General features: G+C 26.7%; 1 protein-coding gene across 2 annotated transcripts in view; it reads right to left on the bottom strand.

Annotated features, from left to right (window-relative positions):
* Positions 1–22930, bottom strand: part of LOC109600716 (5'-AMP-activated protein kinase subunit gamma-2) — a 77441-nt gene that overhangs the window by 48424 nt on the left and 6087 nt on the right. The window contains exons 1-3 of one of the 2 annotated variants that reach the window (XM_049966595.1): positions 12744–12862; positions 10333–10719; positions 9683–9874 (exon numbers count right to left, since the gene is read on the bottom strand). In XM_049966595.1, coding sequence (XP_049822552.1) covers positions 9683–9874; positions 10333–10719; positions 12744–12815 — 651 coding nt within the window. In that variant the 5' untranslated portion in view covers positions 12816–12862. Of the gene's footprint in view, positions 1–9682; positions 9875–10332; positions 10720–12743; positions 12863–22930 lie in introns of those variants that run through there. The other variant, XM_020016893.2, reaches the window with a different exon arrangement.

The following is a 22930-nucleotide window of genomic DNA, read 5'->3' on the forward strand; positions in this document are numbered from 1 at the left end:
ATTTAATAACATCAAAAATGCTGATTAATGCATTTAATTGATACAAAATAAATATTGTTTTTGTTTTTTCTTTATTAAAAAATAAATAATCCTCACTAACGTATGTAAATATAAATATTTTGAAAACTTTTATATTATCATGTCCAAATAAATATAATTACATATCTTAAACTGTATATTTTATTTACTTCACAGAACAAATTATAAAATTAATTTCCCTTTTAAGAATTTTGAATTAATCTAGTCAGCTTCGGACGTTAAACTTTAAATTTAAATAGATAAATTAATTAAATAAATTTTATGAAATACAATAAAATGTGTGTGTCCATTTTAAACATTTTAAAACTGTTTAATGAATAAACTTTAATTAGAAATTTAGCACTGCCCGAAAAGATTTATCTACTTTGATTTCACTTTAAAAAAATATTTATTCAATAAATATGATAAATAACTTCTGGTTTGTGTATTATTTGGGAGTAATTAGAATATATCAAATACTGAAGAAAATCTAAATTATTTTCCCCCTGAAAAGTCCCATTTTATATGCCACTGAATATTTTTTAAAACTATTAAGCTTTTTACATTCCTAGAAGAATTTAGAAGAAAAAAGTTCTCTTGATTAATTTTAATCAGCACAATCGTTTTCGATATATTTCAGTTTTAATAATTGAAGAAATTTAAAGTTAACATAAAATCTGCTTAAAATACTGATAAATTGTTATTATTTCGTAAAACGACATTTCTAGATAATTAGATGCCACTCACTATCGTTAATTCTGTATAATTTAAACCTCAGTAATGATTTATCTTGCAACAATTGCTTTAAATTGGGAGTTGTGGCAACAATAACCCAAACGAATCTGATTTATTACCAAAATATGACTTGTTTTAATAAACAATCACGTAAAAACTAACAATAATGATGGAGTGAAAATTGTTGAAGCTTGATGATTAGTCACAAAACATTAATAACAATCAACGTTAATTATAAACAAAAACATACATAAGGTATTGAATTATTGACTTGCGGGGAACTATTGACCGGCAACGAGTTATTAATCAGTGCAAACTTCCTGATGCCGGTCGCCTCCAAGCTCTTCGCGTCCAAAGAGTGGCTCCTCGGCTTCACGTAAGGAAACTCCTCCTTGTTTTTGCTTTTCATCCACCGAAAGTAGTTCGACATGTTGGCTGCAAATAGGCCGGCACTTCATCACAGTTACATTTTCACCTACTATCACAACCACCGCGAAAAATTAATTTCACTTATGAATCAAGCTGCCTCGAAATATCCTGTTTGACGACACTTGTTTTTACTTTTTAATTGCGGACAATTATGGCAATTTGCTGTCGTTTCTTATCGCGTTTGGGCAAAGTTCATCAGTTTTCTAAATTGAATGCGAGAAAAACATTGGAGTGTCCCCGCGGAAATGTCCGCAGTCGTTCAATCCGACGTGGAGTCGTGCCCTTATAAAAACTAATTGAGTCGGTCCACTCCTAATGTGAAATGAGACCGGACTAAATGATTTATCGAGTCCTTTGCTGCAACTGCAACACCTGTGACACAAATGTTGGGACAGTATAAATTATCGTACGACTGTATTGTTTATATATTGTTACGGCTGGACGAGAAATAAAGAAACGCCTTAAATGTCACAAGGACAATATTCAGGATTGTGATAAATAAAAATGCAAATATGCGCCATTGCATGTCATTAATTATGTGAGATTAATTATTATCTTTTACTGAATAAGTAAATAACATCCAGATAATGATTTAAAACCTCCTCGTGATGTGACATATCCAGATCAGACAAATTTGCTTTCCCATTCCAGATAAAAATATTAACAATTAATGTAAAACTCGTTAATCAATGTTAAAAACACGAGTAAATAATCCACGTGTTGCCCATTTTCGACTGTGCTTAAAAAACATGTGATGGATGGCTATTTTTTTCGTCTTAACGTAATTGTTAATTTACTTTAATTGAAATTTATAAACAAATCGCATGTCCTGATTGATTCCGATTATCAATGTTTACAACCGTCTTGTTTATCATGCTTTTAACTCACAAAGATAATAAACACGTTTTAGCACTTCTAAATATACAGGTATTTTGGGTTCACAAGTTTATGTCATATACAGTGTACAAATTAGTTTAAATTTAAATAGTTTTTCAAATTGATTGATGTAAAGTAGACACGTAAGAATTACAGGTTGTGAAACTATAAATTTTATACCCAGTTAATTACTGGACAACTAATAGATAAAACAATTTTAAAGGTTGTCAATTAATTGAATAATTTTCTTTAAATTTAAGTCAATTTGTTGTCAAATTATTAAGGTATTACAAAAAATTTAAATATATATTGTTAAAAATTTGTTAAAGCTCATTATTTTATATTTAAACTTAAAAATACAAAAATATGAAAAAATTTTAAATGGATAGTCAATATTTGGGAGTAGTTAGAACAAGTTTAATAATATTTTTTCTCCTAAAGAAAATATAACCTTTCAAACTTAAATTTCAAGTTTAAAAAAAAAATTATCTTTAAGCTGCTCAAAAAATCACTGTAGAATAATTATGTTATAATAATAAATTTTGAAAAATATATAAGATAATTTTCTAACATATATTATACATAAGAAAATATTTATTGGATATTGTTTCTATTTAGAAAAATAGATGTACATTTTTAAATTTATTATGCATTAATTGAATACTTACAGATTAATAATAATTAAAAAAATGTCAATAATGATATAATACCTCATTAAAATTTATGGATAATTAATATCAATTAAAAAATTTAATTAATTAACTTTATTTAAACAAGAAAACACAAAAATTTTAATATAATTTATAAAAAATAATTTGATAATCAATAATAAATAGTTTTAATATATTTTTTATTAAATTTATTACCACCAAAAAAATTTAATTATAGTTTAATTAAAACCTTTAGTTAAAGCCATATTATATTAAACATTAGAGATATTATTTAATTGTTAAATGAATAATTAGTTGATTAAAAGCACTTATCATTCTTCAATCTACCATATAATATTTGTTGTTGTATATCACTTCAGCTTTCAAAGCTTATCATAATCATTATAAAAAATCTATAAATAAAAGTTAATATTTATGACTCCCATTGTCCGCAATAAAGTGCAGACATAATGATAATCTGTTAACTATTTTTATTAATTAACTACACCGATTAAGTCCTTAAATGTAAATACAATAATAGTCGTATCGACACATTTGGATTGGTTGAGGCCTGTTTATTTACTATGTACTTTTAAAACCATTGATATAATTTTGCATTATCATTTGCATAGTCTAAATTTGAAAAATATGTGTCTCCGACAACTCGGTAATTTAATGCGACACCCACAAATATAATCGGCACAAACATTTTTTAGCAAAACGTAAATATTTACTTCGCACAGTGTTTTTATTATAAAACAATAGTGCAGGACGTGGGGGTCTTATCTTGGATGGATTTATAACTTAATTGTCCTTTTATGTGGTGTTATTCCACTAATTAAGGACCTGTCATCAATTAATATTTATGAAAAGTACCGCGATTTTTTTATTTCATGGAATCTTGGCAATTTCCAACGTAGAAAACACTTAAAAATTGTCGTACGTGAGTTTTCAAACCATGACATAAATATAATGTATTTATAGTTGTACATGTAACTTATTTAAAGTATCATTTATTTACTGTGTATTAAAAATAATGATTTAATAATTATTATTATAATTACATTAATTGAATCATTTCATGGTGGTTGTTCCCAATGACAGAAAAATGGGTCTATTTACTGATTTACTCTAATTTTAAATGTTGATATCGTTCAAAATTTGTGTTCAAAACAAATTGTAGCAATTCTGACATTTTCCTCTTACCAATTTAACGACCTTGATTAAATTATACACTCATGTAATTGTGAAAAATTGCCTTCCATTAATTATGTGATCAAACTAACAAATATACTGACCACTAAATAAAAATCACTAATTGTGATATTTACAAATATATAAGTACAATTTAGTTTAAAATGTAATTAATACCAATAATTACTTGGGAAAACACTATTTTGTGAGTAACTGACCTTCAGTGTGGAAATTATATTATGATTTCAAAATATTAATGCATATATAAATTATTCATCAAACTGAAGTGGAATATTTTATTAAATAGTATCAATTATTTTACAAACAAAAAGTGGTATTAACTAAATATTTTATTCAGTATCATGTCATAAGTGTATGTCTATATTTGGATATCTAAATTGAATATTTCAATAACTGTTTATTTATTGAGGTTACAAGAACATAAACTACTAATATTTTTAACAACTAGTCGAAAATATAACAATGCACCCATAATTCTTCTGTGAAATTTCTTAATTCTTAATTAAGGTAATTGTGTTGAATTATTTAATTATGTCTAAGATGTACATTTATTAATGGACTTTAATAATTTTAATACGTAAGATAAATCTGTGTTCTGGAATGGACTAAATATTGCAATAATAAATTTAAACTAATTAGAGTAATAAATTGTTTTTCTACCTGTCTCTCCTTATTCTAACATACAGTGTATTAAAACAAGTATAAGAGGAAATAGCATTTATATTATCAAAGGTGAAAGTTTCTTCTAGAAAGAAAAAGTATTGGAAGGAAAATTTGTAGTAACAAACTCAAGAGTTACATTTAACCATGTATAAATTTGTTAAATAATAATTTATCTTAAAAAATTATTTAATAAAAATGATTCTTGAAAATAATATTACTGATAAATAATAAATTATATTAAATACTTAAATAATATAAATAATTAAAGATTCATTGATAAATTATAAAAAAAAATATTAAAAAATATATTAGGACACTTTTATAAACAAATTGTGACAATTGTAACAACAAATCTTATTCAAAAGTGACTTAAATACTTTGTAGAATTAACCTCGACTGTTTACTAAGCTTTATCTTATTAAAATATTCATTGTTTATAAAACATAAATTTATAAGGCATATTTTGATAAGGAATTAACCTTAAATAATAAATTTTGTATTCCCTTTATCTGTAAATATTATTTTATATAAAAATTCATTATTCACAAATAAAAAACAACAGAAATTAGTTAATATTCCATATAAAATTTCATTGGAAAGTATTTAAAGAGGATGATTTTGTACTTAGTTTATCAGTTGCTTTGGTTAATTAAGTACAAAAATAAGTTAATAATTGTGTTAAATGACTTATTTATCTTTATATCACATATTTCTATGTGTATTTTTAGATTAAATCATAATAATCACAGGATGAATCGGAATGGTAATAGTTTTATATAAAAAATAAATAAAATAATACCTATACAAAAGTGATTAAAACTCAAAAACAAAAAACATATGACTAATGCCTCGTCCAGGCAGGATATTTCTCGTGCAGCATCAATTGGTGCAAATTAAAGACGCCAATTAGAACCCGACACCGACACTGATCACCGAAACCGGACGGCCGTCATCCCCTGCACTGAACCGGGGGACGAAAACCTCTGTCGCACCGAACGAAGCACGCGTGTCGCCGCCGTGGAGGATTGGAGTGTGTGTGCGTGTGGAAGGAGACATCAACTGAACCGGGCCCGGTCATATCAACACAGAACGTCGGCCACAGTTTCATCTCCCTACCGTCAACGAATGCGGTTTGTTGGTTCGCGTCACGGGTACCGCCGACTTGCAGGAAAATTCGCCGTCTTTTGCACCTAAGCAGAAGCTGACGGGAGGAGGGATTCGGCGGCGATTGCACCACCGTTTGTTTGGCTGTGTGTTACGTCAGATGGACGGTTCGTGGGATCCGGCTTGCGAAATGAAGAGTAAGCAAATACACGTCCCGAGAGTCTCAGAAATATATTTATTTTGTGCTGTGGAATATGCCTAAATAGAATTGTGAAAGTTTCGTAATTATTTCTTTTTTTACTCTTGAAGATGGTACCAATTTGGCTACCAATAAAATACTATTTGGTAAACTCTTTTTTATTCAATATTTTTCCTTATATATAACATTTAAACAGTGTATTCCCTTCTTTAATAATAAAAAATACAGTTTTAAAATAAAAAAGTAACATTATACTGAAGAAAATTTTTAATATATATTATAATAATAGTAATAATTAATAAAAATAATTAATAAATAATAAAATTAGAGGAGATATTGTATTTCTTAAAAGAAGCAATTTTATATATATATATATATATATATATATATATATATATATATATATATATATATTTTCTAATATTTAATTATAGAAATCTTATTCATATATTGATTATTTCTTAATATATTATTAATAATAATATAATATTAATATGAACAAGAGAATATAATAAAATTATATTATTATTCTATTTTTTAAACCAAACACAAACTTAAACTTTAAATATTTTATAAGAATTAAAAAAATGTGGTTGAAATAAATTTATAAAAAATGTATAAAAAGTTATTTATTCGTAGATTTAAAAAAAAACAACATTTAGAACAATTTTTTCAGTTAAAATTTAATTTAAAAAGTTGTTAACTAAAAAAAAACAATACATTAAACTTAAAAAATTATATATTACCACATATAAATATTTTTAAAATTAGGTTTTTGTAAAATTCACATTAAATGTAAAATTTCAATAATAATTATATTATAATTAATAATATATAGTATCAGTGAATAGAATAAATTTAGAAAACAGAAAATTTGTTTAATTTTTGATCAATTTATAAATAAATATTGAAAAAGCTTAATTAATTCGTAGTTTTTTTTGAATTTTTAAATAATTTAATAGTAAAATTGTTAACATTTTTTGTAATATTGGAAAATATATATTCTTTTTCTTTTATTTATTGCGAAGAATATTGTTTTCAATAAATAGATAAATAAACAAATTATTAAAATTAAAAAAAGTGGTAATAAATTTATAAAAAATGTATCAAAAGCTATTTATTCGTAGATTTTCAAATAAAATAAACCAATTAGTACAATTTGTTTCTGTCAAAATTTAATTTAAATTAAAATTTGTATTTAAAAAGTCATTAATTATAATATATAATACATTAAATATGAAAAATTATATAGTTTATTTATATTAGTTATTTTTCATACATTTTATTTCTAAAATTGACATTTAATATAAAAATAGATTATAATTATATTATTAATTGTATCAATAAAAAGAATGAATTTAAAAATCACAGAAAATTCTTATAATTTTTTAACTATAATAAATCCAAATATTCTCTAATAAATAAATAAATAGATAAACAAACTTAGTTAATTCATAATTTTTTATTTATTAAATAATTTAATAAAAAATTTATATATATATTTTAAATTTTGGAAAATATATTTATTTATTTAAGTTAATTAAATTATTAACCTAAAATTTTAAAATATGCTCTGATTAATTATTATAAAAAACATTCTTAAACCAAATGAGAAAGAAAATGTTAATTTTATATTATTAAGTAAAACATGTGTTTTAACTAATTAACAATTTTTACCGATTAAATTGATAAAATTAATTTTGAAAAATTAATAAATAAAAAATATTTTATAATTTGTTTACTATTTAAATTAAATTAAATTCAAATTATGTATCATTAAATGAAATTAAACTGTATTTACTTTAAGTATTTGTATAAATATTGAACAAATTGAATATTTTGAAACATTGTCTCATTTCTGTAGTTTTGAACATTTTTTTCATATTTTCTCCAGACAAAAATTAATTATTAATTGTTTGTATCGATAAGTTTGGAGTTATACCATGTATGTATTTAAATCTCAACAAAAAGTGTTGCCCAAAGGAGGTATTACACAAAATTGTTTATAGTTTAAAAACAATATGTCACAAACATGCAGCCAATGTTTTTATTTAGACTACTTATTATATTAATTAACGGACAATAATGAACTTCCACCGCATATTTATTGCCCTCAATTAAAATTTTATAAAAACAAAACTTGTCCACAACATGCGTTTGCATAGCAATAAACAAACTTAATTATTTGTACAGTGGAAATTATCGAATGCAACTCTAATCGATATTATAATAATTTATTTGATTTTAGTTTCTGTGACGTCAATAATGTGTATTAATGTTTATAATCAACATTTAATTGTTATGTTACAACATGCTAAATTAATAAAGACGAGCAAATATTTTTCTTGCAATTATCATCAATATTGCAAGTTGTGACAACATTTTTATTTTTATTTTCTACCATATTAATTACGACCCACCCTCCACAAAACATACATATACAGTACAAAAGGTGTTTGAATCATCTGAATTTTGAATCTGAATTTATTTTTTATTAGAACTATTACAACAAATTTGTCAATAATTATGAAATCATTATGATGTAAACAATTTTACGTTATTTATTATAAAAAATAATTATGTTTATTCTTGCTTACTATTAAATAGGATAGATAGCTTATCTTCCTAGTCTAAAACTTTCTGAAGACCTAAATTAGCTTAATTTTTAAATTATTTATTAAGCAAAATATTATAAATTGTGCAGTAAAAATTAAATAAAAAATAAACAGAATATTAATTTAGAAATACCAGTATCATTTAGACTGGAAGGCTTTTTAATACAAATTAGTTTGTAGTTCCAATTAATCATAATCACACAAATAATTGTAGTTGGATGTCAAGGCACTAAAAAAAGTAATAATTCATTGTAAATTTTTTTTTAATCAATTTCTCACTTATGTATATCATTGACCTTTGTAGATATCACTTCTGGACGTACACAATAAAAACATACTTATTTTCGTTGATGCAGCTTATTAATTTATAATTTGGCACGTATAATGTTATTTTAAGAACGTAAAAGTACGGTGTTGATATTATTTCAGCCAAAATTTACAAATGCGCCCGTTTATCATCCGCAACAACAAGTTGTTAAAAACAAAACCATATTAATTAGTTTTATTTTTACAACCGATAAATTGATCGGGCAGCCGACTAATTCCATCATTATATAATATTGTTGTTCCGAATTGACGTAACGAACATCTATTAATCGCAATTAGTTTCATAATACGTTCGGAAGACTTATCTGAAATCTAAAAATCCAACGCAAATATTTATTGTTTTCTTCTTAACTTCGATCCGAAAATAACTGGATGATTCGTTTCTCGTTGGGTTTGTCATAAACAAAAACTTATCAGTTTAAGGGGATTAAATGTTCATTGTTTCGTTGGTCATGTGAGGTAGTTATAGTATTAATGCTAATGGGTGTAATTGTGCTTCTTTAATTAAGTAATTTTCTACACGTGTTCCAGATAAAATTTGTGCATTGGCTAATTTTCACTTTTAAATGCAGATTTTTTCTTTTATTTTTAGTTATTTTAAACTATTGGATATATTTTGACCCCCCTCGACCCCTCTGTACATGTACAATATACAGGGGGATTCATTAAGAAAAATAAAATAATAAAACTAATTATAAAAATTTAGTTATGTTCAGATTAAATTTTATACCATGACTCCATTTAAAAGTTATCTTTATAATACTGACATTATATATTTAAAGCCTCCATGCAAAAAAAAACAATTAAATTAAATTTCAACCCAACACCCGTATAAAAAGTTCTTTTCTTACCTTCCTTCGGTCCTCTGGTGGCATGGCGTGCGGCCGATTCCTGAAGATGTCCATGACTTTGGTGATGGGACTCCGACTGGACGATGCCGCCGTCACCGTGTGGTAATATTGCGTGTCGGAATTACCATCACGGACCGGATGGGCGGATCCGTCTCTTGGCGCCTTCGGTTTCGCATGCATCAGCCCTGTGTGCTGAAAAAAAAAAATTAATTGAAAATATAATTATGATTAATTCGAGTCGGTTTCAGTTTGGTGGGCAGGAGATCATAAGAAGTGCTTTGAAAGTAATTTTATATCTAGTATCAGGGTGACATTTCATGGTGACACTTGAGATGAGCAAAGTGATAGTTTTGCACTGTTGGTGTTTAGATAATGGGAATATTAAGTTGTGAAATATTGTGGAAATATCATGTTTCAACTTTTAGTAACGTTTAGTAAAGAATATATGTTAATTTAACCAACAATTTATAACAAAACAAGCTTCAGTCCATAACTATAAATGTTAGAAGAAGTTTTTTGCCAATTTTTCTTTAGTTTAATAGTAAAATATAGAGGAACGTTGAACACAATCATCCTCAACATTTAATTAAATAAATTATCTTAGGAATCTCCTGGGAACCACCAAAGGATCATCAGGACCAAAAGCTTACCAGCATGGCACTCTTCATCGAAGCCATAAAAGCGCTGCCCTTCTTCTTGCTGGCGTCCGAGTTGGACCTGCTGCGGAACCCGTCCAGCAGTCCCGCCTTCTTCGGGCTCTGCACGTCGTCGGACTTCCGACGCTCGGCCGAGTTCGAGCGGGACGTGCTGCCGCTCCGCGTCCCGTGCTTGTCCTTGTCCTTTTTCTTCTTCGCCTCCGCCTTGCTGTCGTGCTTCGACTTGTGCTTCTCCTTCGATGGGACGGCGGCCTGCTTGTGTTTGCCGTCCTTGTCCTTGTGCTTCGAGTCGGACTTGCTGCCCCAGGTGCCGGACCGCGGTCTCGGCAGTCCGCCCTCCGCATCCTCGGAGGTCGTGGGCAGCGGCTGAGAACCTAGTTCCTGAAACAAAGTACCAAAATCAACCAATTGTCTACATTGACTTTAGTAGGACTTTGCTGAAGGTACCTCTACTGGTTTTCTACCACCCACCGCCCTTTTAACATTGGAAAACATCATCAGAAAGTGACACTTCAATTATCATTGTTGGAAGAGTTAGGTTAAAACAACAAAAAACATTTAATTCGAAATCGAATTTCCCAATAAGCTCAGCATATTGTTTAAACGGAAATTGCAATCAATGAATCGATTGTTACTCCAATTAATAACGCAATTAAGTCAACAAAGTGCATTGAAAAATGCTTGAAGGAATTTTATAGAGTCGATTTCCATTATCAGGAGTGTTTTAAATTGAATGACACAAACGGAAACCGTTTCCATTTTAGTTCACGTCGAAACATCAAGAGATCCAGTGGCCTGGAGCTGAACGCTGAAGATATGTTCCAAGTTCGATAGCTTGTTTTTTATTTCACTTGCAATCAGTGCACTTTGTTCCGTTTGTTCGGTGAAGTTTTACATTTTTACGAATGTCAAAGGCTTTTTTCCTTGTTCCAATTGCGATTTTTGATTACATACTTTGTAGGTTTGCATGTAAAATAAATTATAAGGAAAGAAAGTATTACTTTCTTTTCTTAATGTACAACCAAACTAGTTTTCTGTATGTGGCAATTTTATAGAAAATATTATATTATGTAATTTCTTAAAAATATTATAAATCAATTTGATTTATCATTGACATTAATTTGAATATTTTAATAATTTAAAATATATAATATATTGTCACTTTTTATTGAACGACAAATGTTTTACATTAATTTAATTTATAATAATTTTTTTTTACTTTTTATCTCAAAAAAATAAAATTAATTATGCATTGTAATTGTATCCAAGAGTTTTTTTATTATTTTATTGACATTTTTTTAATGATTCTAATATTTATTATGTATTTTTTTATTTTTAATATTAAACTAAACTAACATAACCTAACATAACCAAACCTAACCTAACATTACCGATTCTAACCTTACATGACCTAACCTAACCTATTCCAACCTTACATTACATAACCTAATATAATATAACCTAACCTAACCTAACCGAAGTTAATAACATTTGTTCCTTACTGTTAACAATTCAAATTTTATTACCAAATAAAATTGCAGGAACGATTTCTTCAGATTTTGCAGATAATTAACCGCTTCTATCAAGATTTTTTAATGTTTATATATTTGTATAAATATTTTTAACTTTTCTCAATGTTAATGAATAAAAGTACTAAAAAATTTTCAAGGAGATTGTTATTTTTATAAATATTTAGTAAATTAATAATAATATAATTACTTTAATACGCCATAGAACATTAATTCTTAGAGTAAATTTATGTGGACAATAACAATAATTAAAAAGGTGAGTCAGTAATTTTTAAGTCAAACTTGTAAATTCACAACCTTCTTAAAACTAGTCAACAAATAGATTTCTACGAAATTCAATTTAGCAATAGCTATAAATTAAAGTCATGCTAGAAAAGCTGACTATTTAATAAAATGACTAATATCCTCATTATTAACAACGAAACAAGTACTGTCCCTACTACTATGCAACCCAGGATACACAGCTGTAAACATTTTGCCTACAACAGATGTTCATTCAGAACTGGAACAGTTACTATTGGCGTAGAATGCAACGATCCATTTAAAAACACATTTATGAATGGAGGTTGCATAATTATGCTAATAGAACCGGTATTATTTATCGAAATGTTTGCTAAGTTCTGAGGCTATAAAATAGAAAAAAATAATAATAATAATGGCATAATGATAGTTGGCAAATTAATAATTTTCTGACCATTCCTTTTAATTAAGTCCACGACTTTGTAAAGGTAATTTCTACTGGGTGTTTTCCGTGCACACTTTCTCGACACATTAATAACAAAATTGTGAAAACCGCGAATTAAACGTCGCCTTTTAATAAATCATCGATTTCCCATGGCTATTACAATTTTTTATTAAATTTGTTTTATTACAGACCTTTCTTCTTGAAAGTGCCAAAGATTCCTCGATACGAGCGTCCAAATTCCTAATAAACACCTCCCTGTACATGTCACTTGAAAGCACTCACTGCTGTTTTCTTTCGAACACTAACGCAAAACCACTGTGTAAATCATTAATTACCACCTAACAAACAATAGATCTTTATGGTTTGTTCCAGATAACTTCCAACACACTAGAAAGAATGTCAATAGCGTGGCTCAGTTTTAAAATGCACACCATCAAATCGGTTTTTTAGTGATGATTTAGCATTTTATCGGATATCTGAGACTTTACTCACTAGTAAGTTGTTTCGTGGGTAATAAACGGAATATTTATGGTACTTTCAAACAACACCGCAATAGTATGACAAATCTTTTACTATGCTCTTTTTGGATGTTTGTTTTGTTGTTAACTGGCAATCGCTAAATCCTAAACATAATACTTAGAAAATGGTGTACATAAAACAAAAGGATAAAACGAAATTTGATAATTAATATATTGAATTATAACAATAAAATAAATAAATTTTAGGCTAAAAATAACCCACTAAAATATATATTTGAACACTATATACCAACTGAATTAAGTCTGCACTTACAAATGTGTATCTGAATGTTTTTTTATGGTTTTATTTTTGTATATTATTTACACAACTATGTACTAAAAATATAAAGCGTCTTGTTATGTTCTAAAATAAGTTGAAATTTTTAATTTTACTCGTTAAAAATATACAATATTACGTTCTGTTTTTCTATTTTATTTGATTTAATTGTTTATTATTGTATAAATGAATATAAACAACATTAATTAAATAAATACCTTATTTTTAAAGAATAATTTATGAATAGTGTAATGGAGTAAACAGAATGATTACTTTTATATTTTTTGATTTTCAAGGAATTTTCGTAAATATTAATAATACTGTTCTTTATTTTAAAATTCTATATGAATAAATATGTATAAATAGATCTAATCTTATCTTACGATTATCAATTATTATTGTAAATAAAATTTACTTTTTTGTACTTGTTAATGTAATTATATAAATATTTAATAATCAATTTTTTTTATCACTTGTCTTATATTTTAAATTAATTTAACAATTATTACATTAAATTTATTATTCTACCTTTATTATGTATTTGTTCAATATTTCTTAAACAAAGTTTTACATTTTTTATTAGAAAATTCAATAAATGATTTTAAATAATTTTTGTCACTGTTCTATTTTTTAATTCTTCTTAATCTTTTATATTTATTAACAATTTATAGATAACTCATGTTAAGTTCAACAATTTCTTTGATTTTAGCAACCTTTAAATCATAAATTAACTTCCCAAAAATATAAATAATAATATGATTAATTATATTTAATAATTTTTTGTTATATTTATTAATAAATAAACATCAACATTTTTATTAATATTATATTTATTATTTATAAATTTATTTATTTTAATAAATAAACATAATTTTTATTAATAAATAGAGTACAAATAGCATTTTTTTAATTTTTCATTATTTTTATTACTTAATATTGGTATTCAAATAATTTATAAAACAAATTTCAATTCAAAGTTTTTAATAGAAAAAATAAAGATTTATGCATTTTTTGTATGTATAAAATTACGTCAATGTATAATAAATAAATTTTATTTAAAATTTCATTAAATGGTAAATTTTACTATTTTCTCAGTAATTTTCTAACCAAAAAATTAATTACAACTTAAAAAATTTCTCTAAATATAAAATGTAATTATTTTTCTATTAAAAAAAAAACTAATAAAAAAAGATTAAAATTATTTATTCAATTTTATTACAATAGCTATAAATAGAATTAAATATTAATAAGAAAATACGTATATTGGACTCGAATTTACCTTTTACAGATTATTGGCGATAATAATTGATTAATTTGTATTTTAAAATACATTTTTAAGTATTTAAGTACCCTTCAAAATACTATTTCAGTTGGAGAACTGAACAATTGACTTAAAAAACTATAATTTTAGTGACTAATGATGGAAATCTTCCACCGTTTATCAATTAATTCAAGATAAAAACGAGATTGGAATCGCATCACGATAAGCCAAACTGGAATACCATCCAAACCACACGTACAACTGCAGAACTCCCTCGGACGTGCACTTCGCGAGTCGTACGCGACTAACGGAACCCGGAACGCAGCCGTTCCGTTGCACTGGCACGAACATCCGGAACGTAGCGGCAATGTCGCCTAACTGTACCTCGCGTACGCGAAATCCGCGAAAGGGGGCCCCCAAAGCGTCCGTCCAAGAGGCGCCCACACACTCATATACAGATCAAAACCTCCACTTCATTATCCCATCACAGCGAATTGGTGCGGTTAACGTTAATCGGTCGGGACGTAAACGGGTATTAAAAATGGAGTAATTTGCGTTTTACGATCACTCACCTTAACGACGGTTTTATCACTTATTCGGAATAGTTTTAGGATGGTTTGACCCATTTATTTTGTGATCACAACTATAACTATTTGTAAGTTAATAGTATGCACGTACATACATACTTGGTATCTGTTGTAGTAACTTACTAGATTATGCTATAGATAAGGATCAGTGATGGACTGAGATTTCATGATGTATTTTTACTAAAATGATAAGTAGAAATTAAACAATTCACACTATACAATGCAAAATCACTCATTTCAGTCAATTGTATTTATAGTACCTAATTATTAAAAATTTAAACAATTGCACACATGTTATAACAATATTTTTATAATATTAAATAATGTAAGGTCTGTTTTTATAAAAAAAAATTATTAAATGATGATTTTCAGGAAACAAAAAAAATAGTATAGTAACAATATAATAAAATATTGGAGTTAAAAAAATTGAAATTATTCCAATTAAACCAGAAAATTAACTATAAAAAACTAACATAAAAAATTATATATTTACAAAATATTAATTAAATATTTTATTCAACAAATTTTTACATTTTTTATAAGAAAAATCAATAAAAATCTAATTTTTCAATTTATAATAAATATAAGTTGATAAATTTTTTAATACAACAATTTTTTTGTTTTTTTCTTATTTTTTGAATTTACTAAATATTAATTAAATATTTTATTTAATAAATTTTTACATTTTTTGTAAGAAAAATCAATAAAAATCTAATTTTTCAATTTTTAATAAATAAATATAAATTGATAAATTTTTTAATATTTTTAATTTTATATTTATTTATTAAAAATAAATGGAATTTTCTACATCATTTAATGAATTTTAATTTGTTTAATTGCCAAAAAAATCATAAGACTGTGAATTCAAATAAATTGGAATATTTCTTGTTGTTAATCTAAATTCATTTTAAATATTTCAATATTTCAATCTCAGAAATATTTTCGTAATATTTATAAATAAATTAGTTTTCTATAAAATTATAAGAGAAAAAGAGTAAATATAAATAATAATAATACTAATAATAATGATATTAATGATAATAGTGATAATAATGATAATAATGAATTATTATGTATATAATAATAATAATATATTTTAGTTATTTTAATTATATTTTAGATATAAAAGTAGTTAAAATGAGTTAAAAACTGAAATTTTATTTTACTAAATGTAATAGAAATATAAATTTTGAGATTTGGAATTAAAAAATAATCCAATTAAATAAATTTAGTACACATTCAATTGTTACATTTATATAAATGTTTAGAAAATATATAATCAAATAAAAGACATTAATTTTTTAAAAACATCTTAGAAATAAATAAAGTTTTCAATACCATTTAAATTAGATTACACAATTTTTTTTAATTAAAAATGTCAATATTATCTTAACAATTAAAAAATTCAAATAAATAAAGTGAAGTGAATGGAAAAAATAAATCAAATTTATTGAGTTATTGGAAAAATTGGAAATTCATGAATTCAATGTGTATTTATATATAATTAAATGCTTTTTATATTAGAAATTATTTTACTACAATATATGTTTTAAACCAATTCAAAATTTAGTTAAAGACACATTAATTTATTAATAAAAATCGAATATTAACAAACGTAAAACAAAAATTAGCCATTGAATATTGGAAAAAAATTTTGAAAATATTGAAATATGAATAATTTTATCAATTCTATTAAAATATATTTTAGCACCTACAAATAATAATTAAATAAAATTTTTGGTGGTAAAAATGTTTCGTATAATGTAATTTGATTTGTTTATATAATTCTGTACCATAAACAGAAAAAAATTGTTGATAATAAACGTTGTATTTATTTATTCGTAATCGTTGGCAGCTTTTGTATTATTACGTGAATAAATTTGATTTTTCTAATCTGCCTGTCTGAGAACAAAATTCGCACGTTCTTCATGACACAGCACTCAGCAAAATGTCAATGCAACAACAATAACCAATCAATTATGTAGACAATCAATCAGACAGCAACGGCACAACACGAATCAGTAGCGGATGACAGTGCAACTCCCATAAATCAAAGACGATTCGGGTTAAGGCTGGCTCACCGGAATAGGCCGGTCACACCTGTGCTCGAAGGTGAAGCGATAAAGGCGCAAGCATTCCTGAACGGTGCCGTTTTGCACGGTTTTATCGATAGCAAACCGCCAGTTCCTGTTTGTGTGGTAAGTGTGCGACGTAAATTAGAAAGGAGTTTAATGCTGGCGAACGAAACAAACAAAGATCGATTTGAATTGTTGCATTGGTGGTAAAATTAGATTGATTGGAGGGAAATCGTTTCCTCATTGATTTGTGAAACCCTGGAGCAAGACTCGGAATTTTTCTGTATATTAAACAATTTCAGGACATAATTAACTAAATTAAAACATCTATTTATATATTAATTAATTATTAATTTTCAAATATATTCATATCTTGTTGAAAAAATATAAAGTGCATAACAGAATAACAGTTTATGCTAATTTTTATTTTAGTTATGGCTATTTTAATTTAAATTTTTTAAATATATTATGCTAATAATATACATAAGACATTATACTTTAAAAATACATTAATATACATAGAGATTTAATGTTAAAACTTAATTAAGTAAGATGTTAAGCTAAAATGATTTATATTAATTTTTTATGGAATTTATGGAAAAACAAAATATATTACAGAATTTTTTAAATTATTATTGAGATTTTCAAATGTATTTTATTCAAATTTTACTTTAAACTGATTGATTTTCATTATTATCAGTATTTTTTTCAATTATTCCTGTCACAAACTGTAAAATTGTATAATTTGAAAATATATATACCTAATTAATTGTATTTGAAATGGTGGGAACAAAATAAGCTTCCCAAAAATATATAATTGTGGATATGTTAAATTATCTTTAGCTAAGATTATTACCATGTTGACCTCTGGACTTTTAAGTCAATTAATTTCTATCTGGTATGGAAATATCCACCAATTTGGGACACCCTGTACAACCTGTGTAACCCATGGAAACTTCCCTGTATCTTTTTTTAATTTATAACTCAATTTAATAGGTCAAAAGATAAATAAAGGACTATAAAAAATCTGAGACATGCCATAAAAAATGTTTTTTGTTATCAATGGATAATTTTTTGATCCATTGAATATACCATCTGTATTGATATAATTCAAATTTTGTCTAACTTTAATTTAATTTTTTGGTTAGTGTAAGTTACAAATAAAAGTTATCTGGAGACACACTGTGTATGCTTATTCCCCAGTTTATTCTCAACATTTGTAGGTATTTTCTTTTTAGTGGGTTGGATAAAAAAATACAATATTCATAAAGCGTAGGTGACATGTAAAACACGGTTTCATGCAATATGTAAATAAGTCGTCGCACTTACGTAATCTTTTTGAAATGTTGCTGCGTTAAAATAAATAGCCAAGCAACTTCTTCTTATTAAAATGAAAGTTGCCAACGTAACTTTTATTATCTCGAATGAAATGCGAATAAAAAAAAAACATCGATTAAATGACAATTATCAACATCCGAGATGATAAAAAGTCATAAACAAAGCAGTTTAGGATGGCAATTAAGTTTAATTTATACATTGTATAAATTATAATAATAAAATAAAATGTTGTTTTGCAAGTTTGCTAATTTTTCTAAAATTTGCATCCCACGATAAAACAACGCAAAACAAACTATGTACATAACATAAAGTAGAACATTAAATAATTCATTTTATGTGAATTTTACCTAATTTTTTAAAAATAATAATTTTGTAATACAATTTTGAGTGTTATCAGCAAGTTACTAATTTTTTTGGATAAACAAATGTAGCTATCTGTTTTGTTGATATCTGAATTGAAATTATTTTTATCTCGTGTGTATTTAGACTTACTATAATTAATTTTACCAGTTGCTGTTTATGAATAAGAATTTCTATACACGTGTTAATTTAATAAAAAAAATAATTTTTGCCTTGTATGTATTTTTATTACTTTACTTTTTCATTTAATTCCATAATTTTATAATGTTTTTAATTAGAGAAACTGTTACTGACTTTATAATTAAATAAATAAATAATCTTTTGACATGTTTAGCATATCCAATTTTGACTGAAATAAACAATTATAATTAATCTTAATTGGATTTTAAAAATTAAGATTATTTAGCCTAATTATTTTTTGCCATATTACTAATATCCATAACTCAATAAGAGAGTTCAATTAAATTTCACAAAATAGAAATGTATAATAAAATTGGCATTCAACACGGTTTATTAAACATTTGATGTCAACAAATGGGCGTAACTTTTGAATTCATTTTGAATGCAAATGAGCTGTGATCTAATGTATAAATAACAAATGATTAAAATGTGTTTGTGGATTTGCTATGTAATCAACGCTTTTATAAATGATACTTCATTTGATGTTTTAAAAAATTATTCTTATACTATCTATATTTTATATGTTATAAATTTTTATATAAATTATTATATTTTTTATATTTTATTTATTTTATATATTTCATATATTTTATATATTATATATATTTTATACATTTTATATATTTTACATATTTTATATATTTTTTTATATATTTTATGTACTTTATATACTTTAAATACGTTATATACTATATATACTTTACTTTATATACTTCATATGCTTTATATATATAATATATATTATGTAATTAATATATTTAATATACTTTATATACCTTATATACTTATATATATTTTATATTTTTATATTTTTTGTCAATTTTTTGTACATTTTATATATAATATTTTACATTTGTATATATTTTATATGTTTTTTTATACTTTAAACCTTTTAAAAATCCATATTGAAGTGTTTTAAAGTATAATTTACAGTTTTAAATAAAGTCAGTAATGAGTAATGCAATATTTTTGTAAAAAAATCGAATACCAAAACTTGCGTGTTTCGAAATCAGAAATTAACTTGCGACAATATGCGGTTGCATGCGTTCTATGCATTTTTTGCATATAATGCATGTCGTGTAAGGTAAATTACGGTTTGGCGATTAGATAAATCTACTTACAAATTATCTATTCGTTCTAAAATGGCAGCAACTAATTATTGATAAACGTACAGTACAAAGGAACCGGCATAATATTGATCTTATGTCGGGCAAATAAATTACACAAAACAATAATTTGAAAACGTGTCTGAATTTTAATGGAGGGAAGTGTTTTATTCCATTTTCGCGAAATTCGCCGTAATTTTGTTAAGAACGGTACGATGATTGTCGGATTAACCTTGAGCCAGATCACGATTACATGTTGCATGTGATTGCATCAAATAGCCACGACACGACTTCTTCGTGACTGCGGTCAGTTATCCCAATTTTCAGGCGAAACTGTTCCTTTCATTTTGGAGGCGGCGGTATCAATCAATTTCGGCCGAAACTAGACTGCCAATGACCTTTAATTTGGTCTTGCTAAATTTGTGTGTGTCTGTGAAATTTGCGGTTGAAGTTACTCAATCAAATTATCAAATTGAAGGTTGCTAAAATCGAATTTCACATCTAATTAGTAACATAAAATGCTTTTATGTATTAAAAGTTTGTCCATTTTGACCATTTTGAAAGAAAGCTTTCAGAAAAGCTTTGAAAATGGAGAAAAATAAGCTTTGTTAAACTAAAACTCAGGTTGAACACTCACTTATATCAATTTCTCAAAATTCTCTTTGGATTTATTAATATTTATCATTCATCATTTATTCATATCTGATTTTGTTTAATTTTCTTATCTATAAATAAATATTTGCTATGTCATCCCATATTACAAATATTGAGTCTTAAGACTATTTAATATGACTCATAATAAGTACAAGTTATTAACTTTAAGTCTGGATTAGTAACCTCCATCCTGAATTTTTCATAGTCTATAAATAACCACATTTTCTTGCTTCGTTCTGACGTCGTTTCAAGTTCTTTGCAGGTCTTAATCGAAGGCTGTAACGACGTACCGCATTCGCCTGACGTCAGTAAGTCAGTAACTATGCCCTACGAATTAGTTGACCGTTACGAAATGGTGATCAATACGGCCATCGAAGCCTGGATAATTGAGCAACGATATCTTTGTTTGATACTGGCCAATTATGCCACCTACGTTCGATACAATGAAAATCGAACTGCACGAGTAATTTCTGAGCAACACGCGACTGGTTTCCATTTTAAAAACGGGTCAAACTAATTTAAGTACAAAGCAACAAGTACTGACTTACTGAGTATTATTAAATAACTTTCGACTTAATCTTTAGTACTTTTTGATTTGTTGTGTTTATGCGAAACAAACGGATTACTTATCATCATTGTTTATAAACATTGGAATCTTTAATTAATGGATTCGTGTCGCAATCGTGTTGCACACTCATTATGCAGAAGAGTCGCCAAGGTTGCCAAAATTTTCGACGCATCCGTATTGTGGACCGAAAACTATTGTATATTCATTGAAATTTTGGCATTGTAATACTCTATTGTATTCCGTACAGGTAAAGTGCACAGGTGACAAGTTCACATTACATATGCGATGATTCACCGAATGGCTTATTCATAGGAAATAGTTTATTTAAATGTGTTGATGCTCATAAAAATGGTCTATTACATGTCAAATTGACCAGATAATTAGGCCCCCTTAACTAAAATGTCTGTAGAGCCACCAATTTTGATGCTGGAAAGTCCATTTTTGAAATAACCAAGAACCATCCAGTATGGAGCACTTTTTGGCACAGCCAAAATTTTTACAGGGTGTTGGTTATTTACACTCAATTTTGTGCATATTAAAACACTGATAACTCCATTAGATCTTTCCCTGGTCCTGATCATCTCACTCCTATTCAGAGGTTCCCCAGGACTGGGTCCTCGACGAAGATGATTTTATCCCCCAGGTCCTGGGGAACCCTCTGAAGTAGGTTCCCCTATGGAGACGGCGTCCATGCCCCAGGTCCTGGGGGACCCTCTGAAGAAGGTTCCCCTATGGAGATGGTGTCCATGCACTAGGTCCTGGGGGACACTCTGAAGAAGGTTTCCACTACGGAGATGGTGTCCAAGCACCAGGTCCTGGGGGACCCTCTGAAGAAGGTTCCCTTATGGAGATGGTGTCCATGCCCCAGGTCCTGGGGGACCCTCTGTAGAAGATTCCCACTACGGAGATGGTGTCCATGCCCCAGGTCCCGGGGGACTCCTTGAAGATGGTGTCCATGCCCCAGGTCCTTGGAAATCCGATCTCCTCTATGGAGATGGCGTCCATGAAAGAGGTCCTGGGGCAGGACGTAGCTACTCTTCGCGAGTTAGGAAATCCTAACCTGTTCGCCATTGGTGGCGTAGTTTATTGCCCCATTTTGCTGCTTATACATTACTATATTATATACTTAGGGAAGAAACATATTTGAAGTACATATTTGAGAAACTAGTTATCATTAATTAGTTTTCTGAAAACAGAAAATTGAATTGTATCTTATTAGAATTAGGAATATACAAATGAATGTACAAATGATGTTGGAGAATCACGATTAAAATAACATTCAGTTTCGATGAAAATCGAATATCAATTTCCACACTTTCCATTGTTCCTCGATTATTCTGTTCCAATGTTAAATTTAATATAACTCAGAATCGGACCAGTGTTAATGGATTCCAATTGTGCTTTAATCTTAATTGTGCGGTTTGATATTTTAATCAATGCAACAATGGACTAAT

The sequence above is a fragment of the Aethina tumida genome, chromosome 4, assembly GCF_024364675.1.
Source record: "Aethina tumida isolate Nest 87 chromosome 4, icAetTumi1.1, whole genome shotgun sequence".
NCBI classification, from domain to species: Eukaryota; Metazoa; Arthropoda; class Insecta; order Coleoptera; family Nitidulidae; genus Aethina; species Aethina tumida.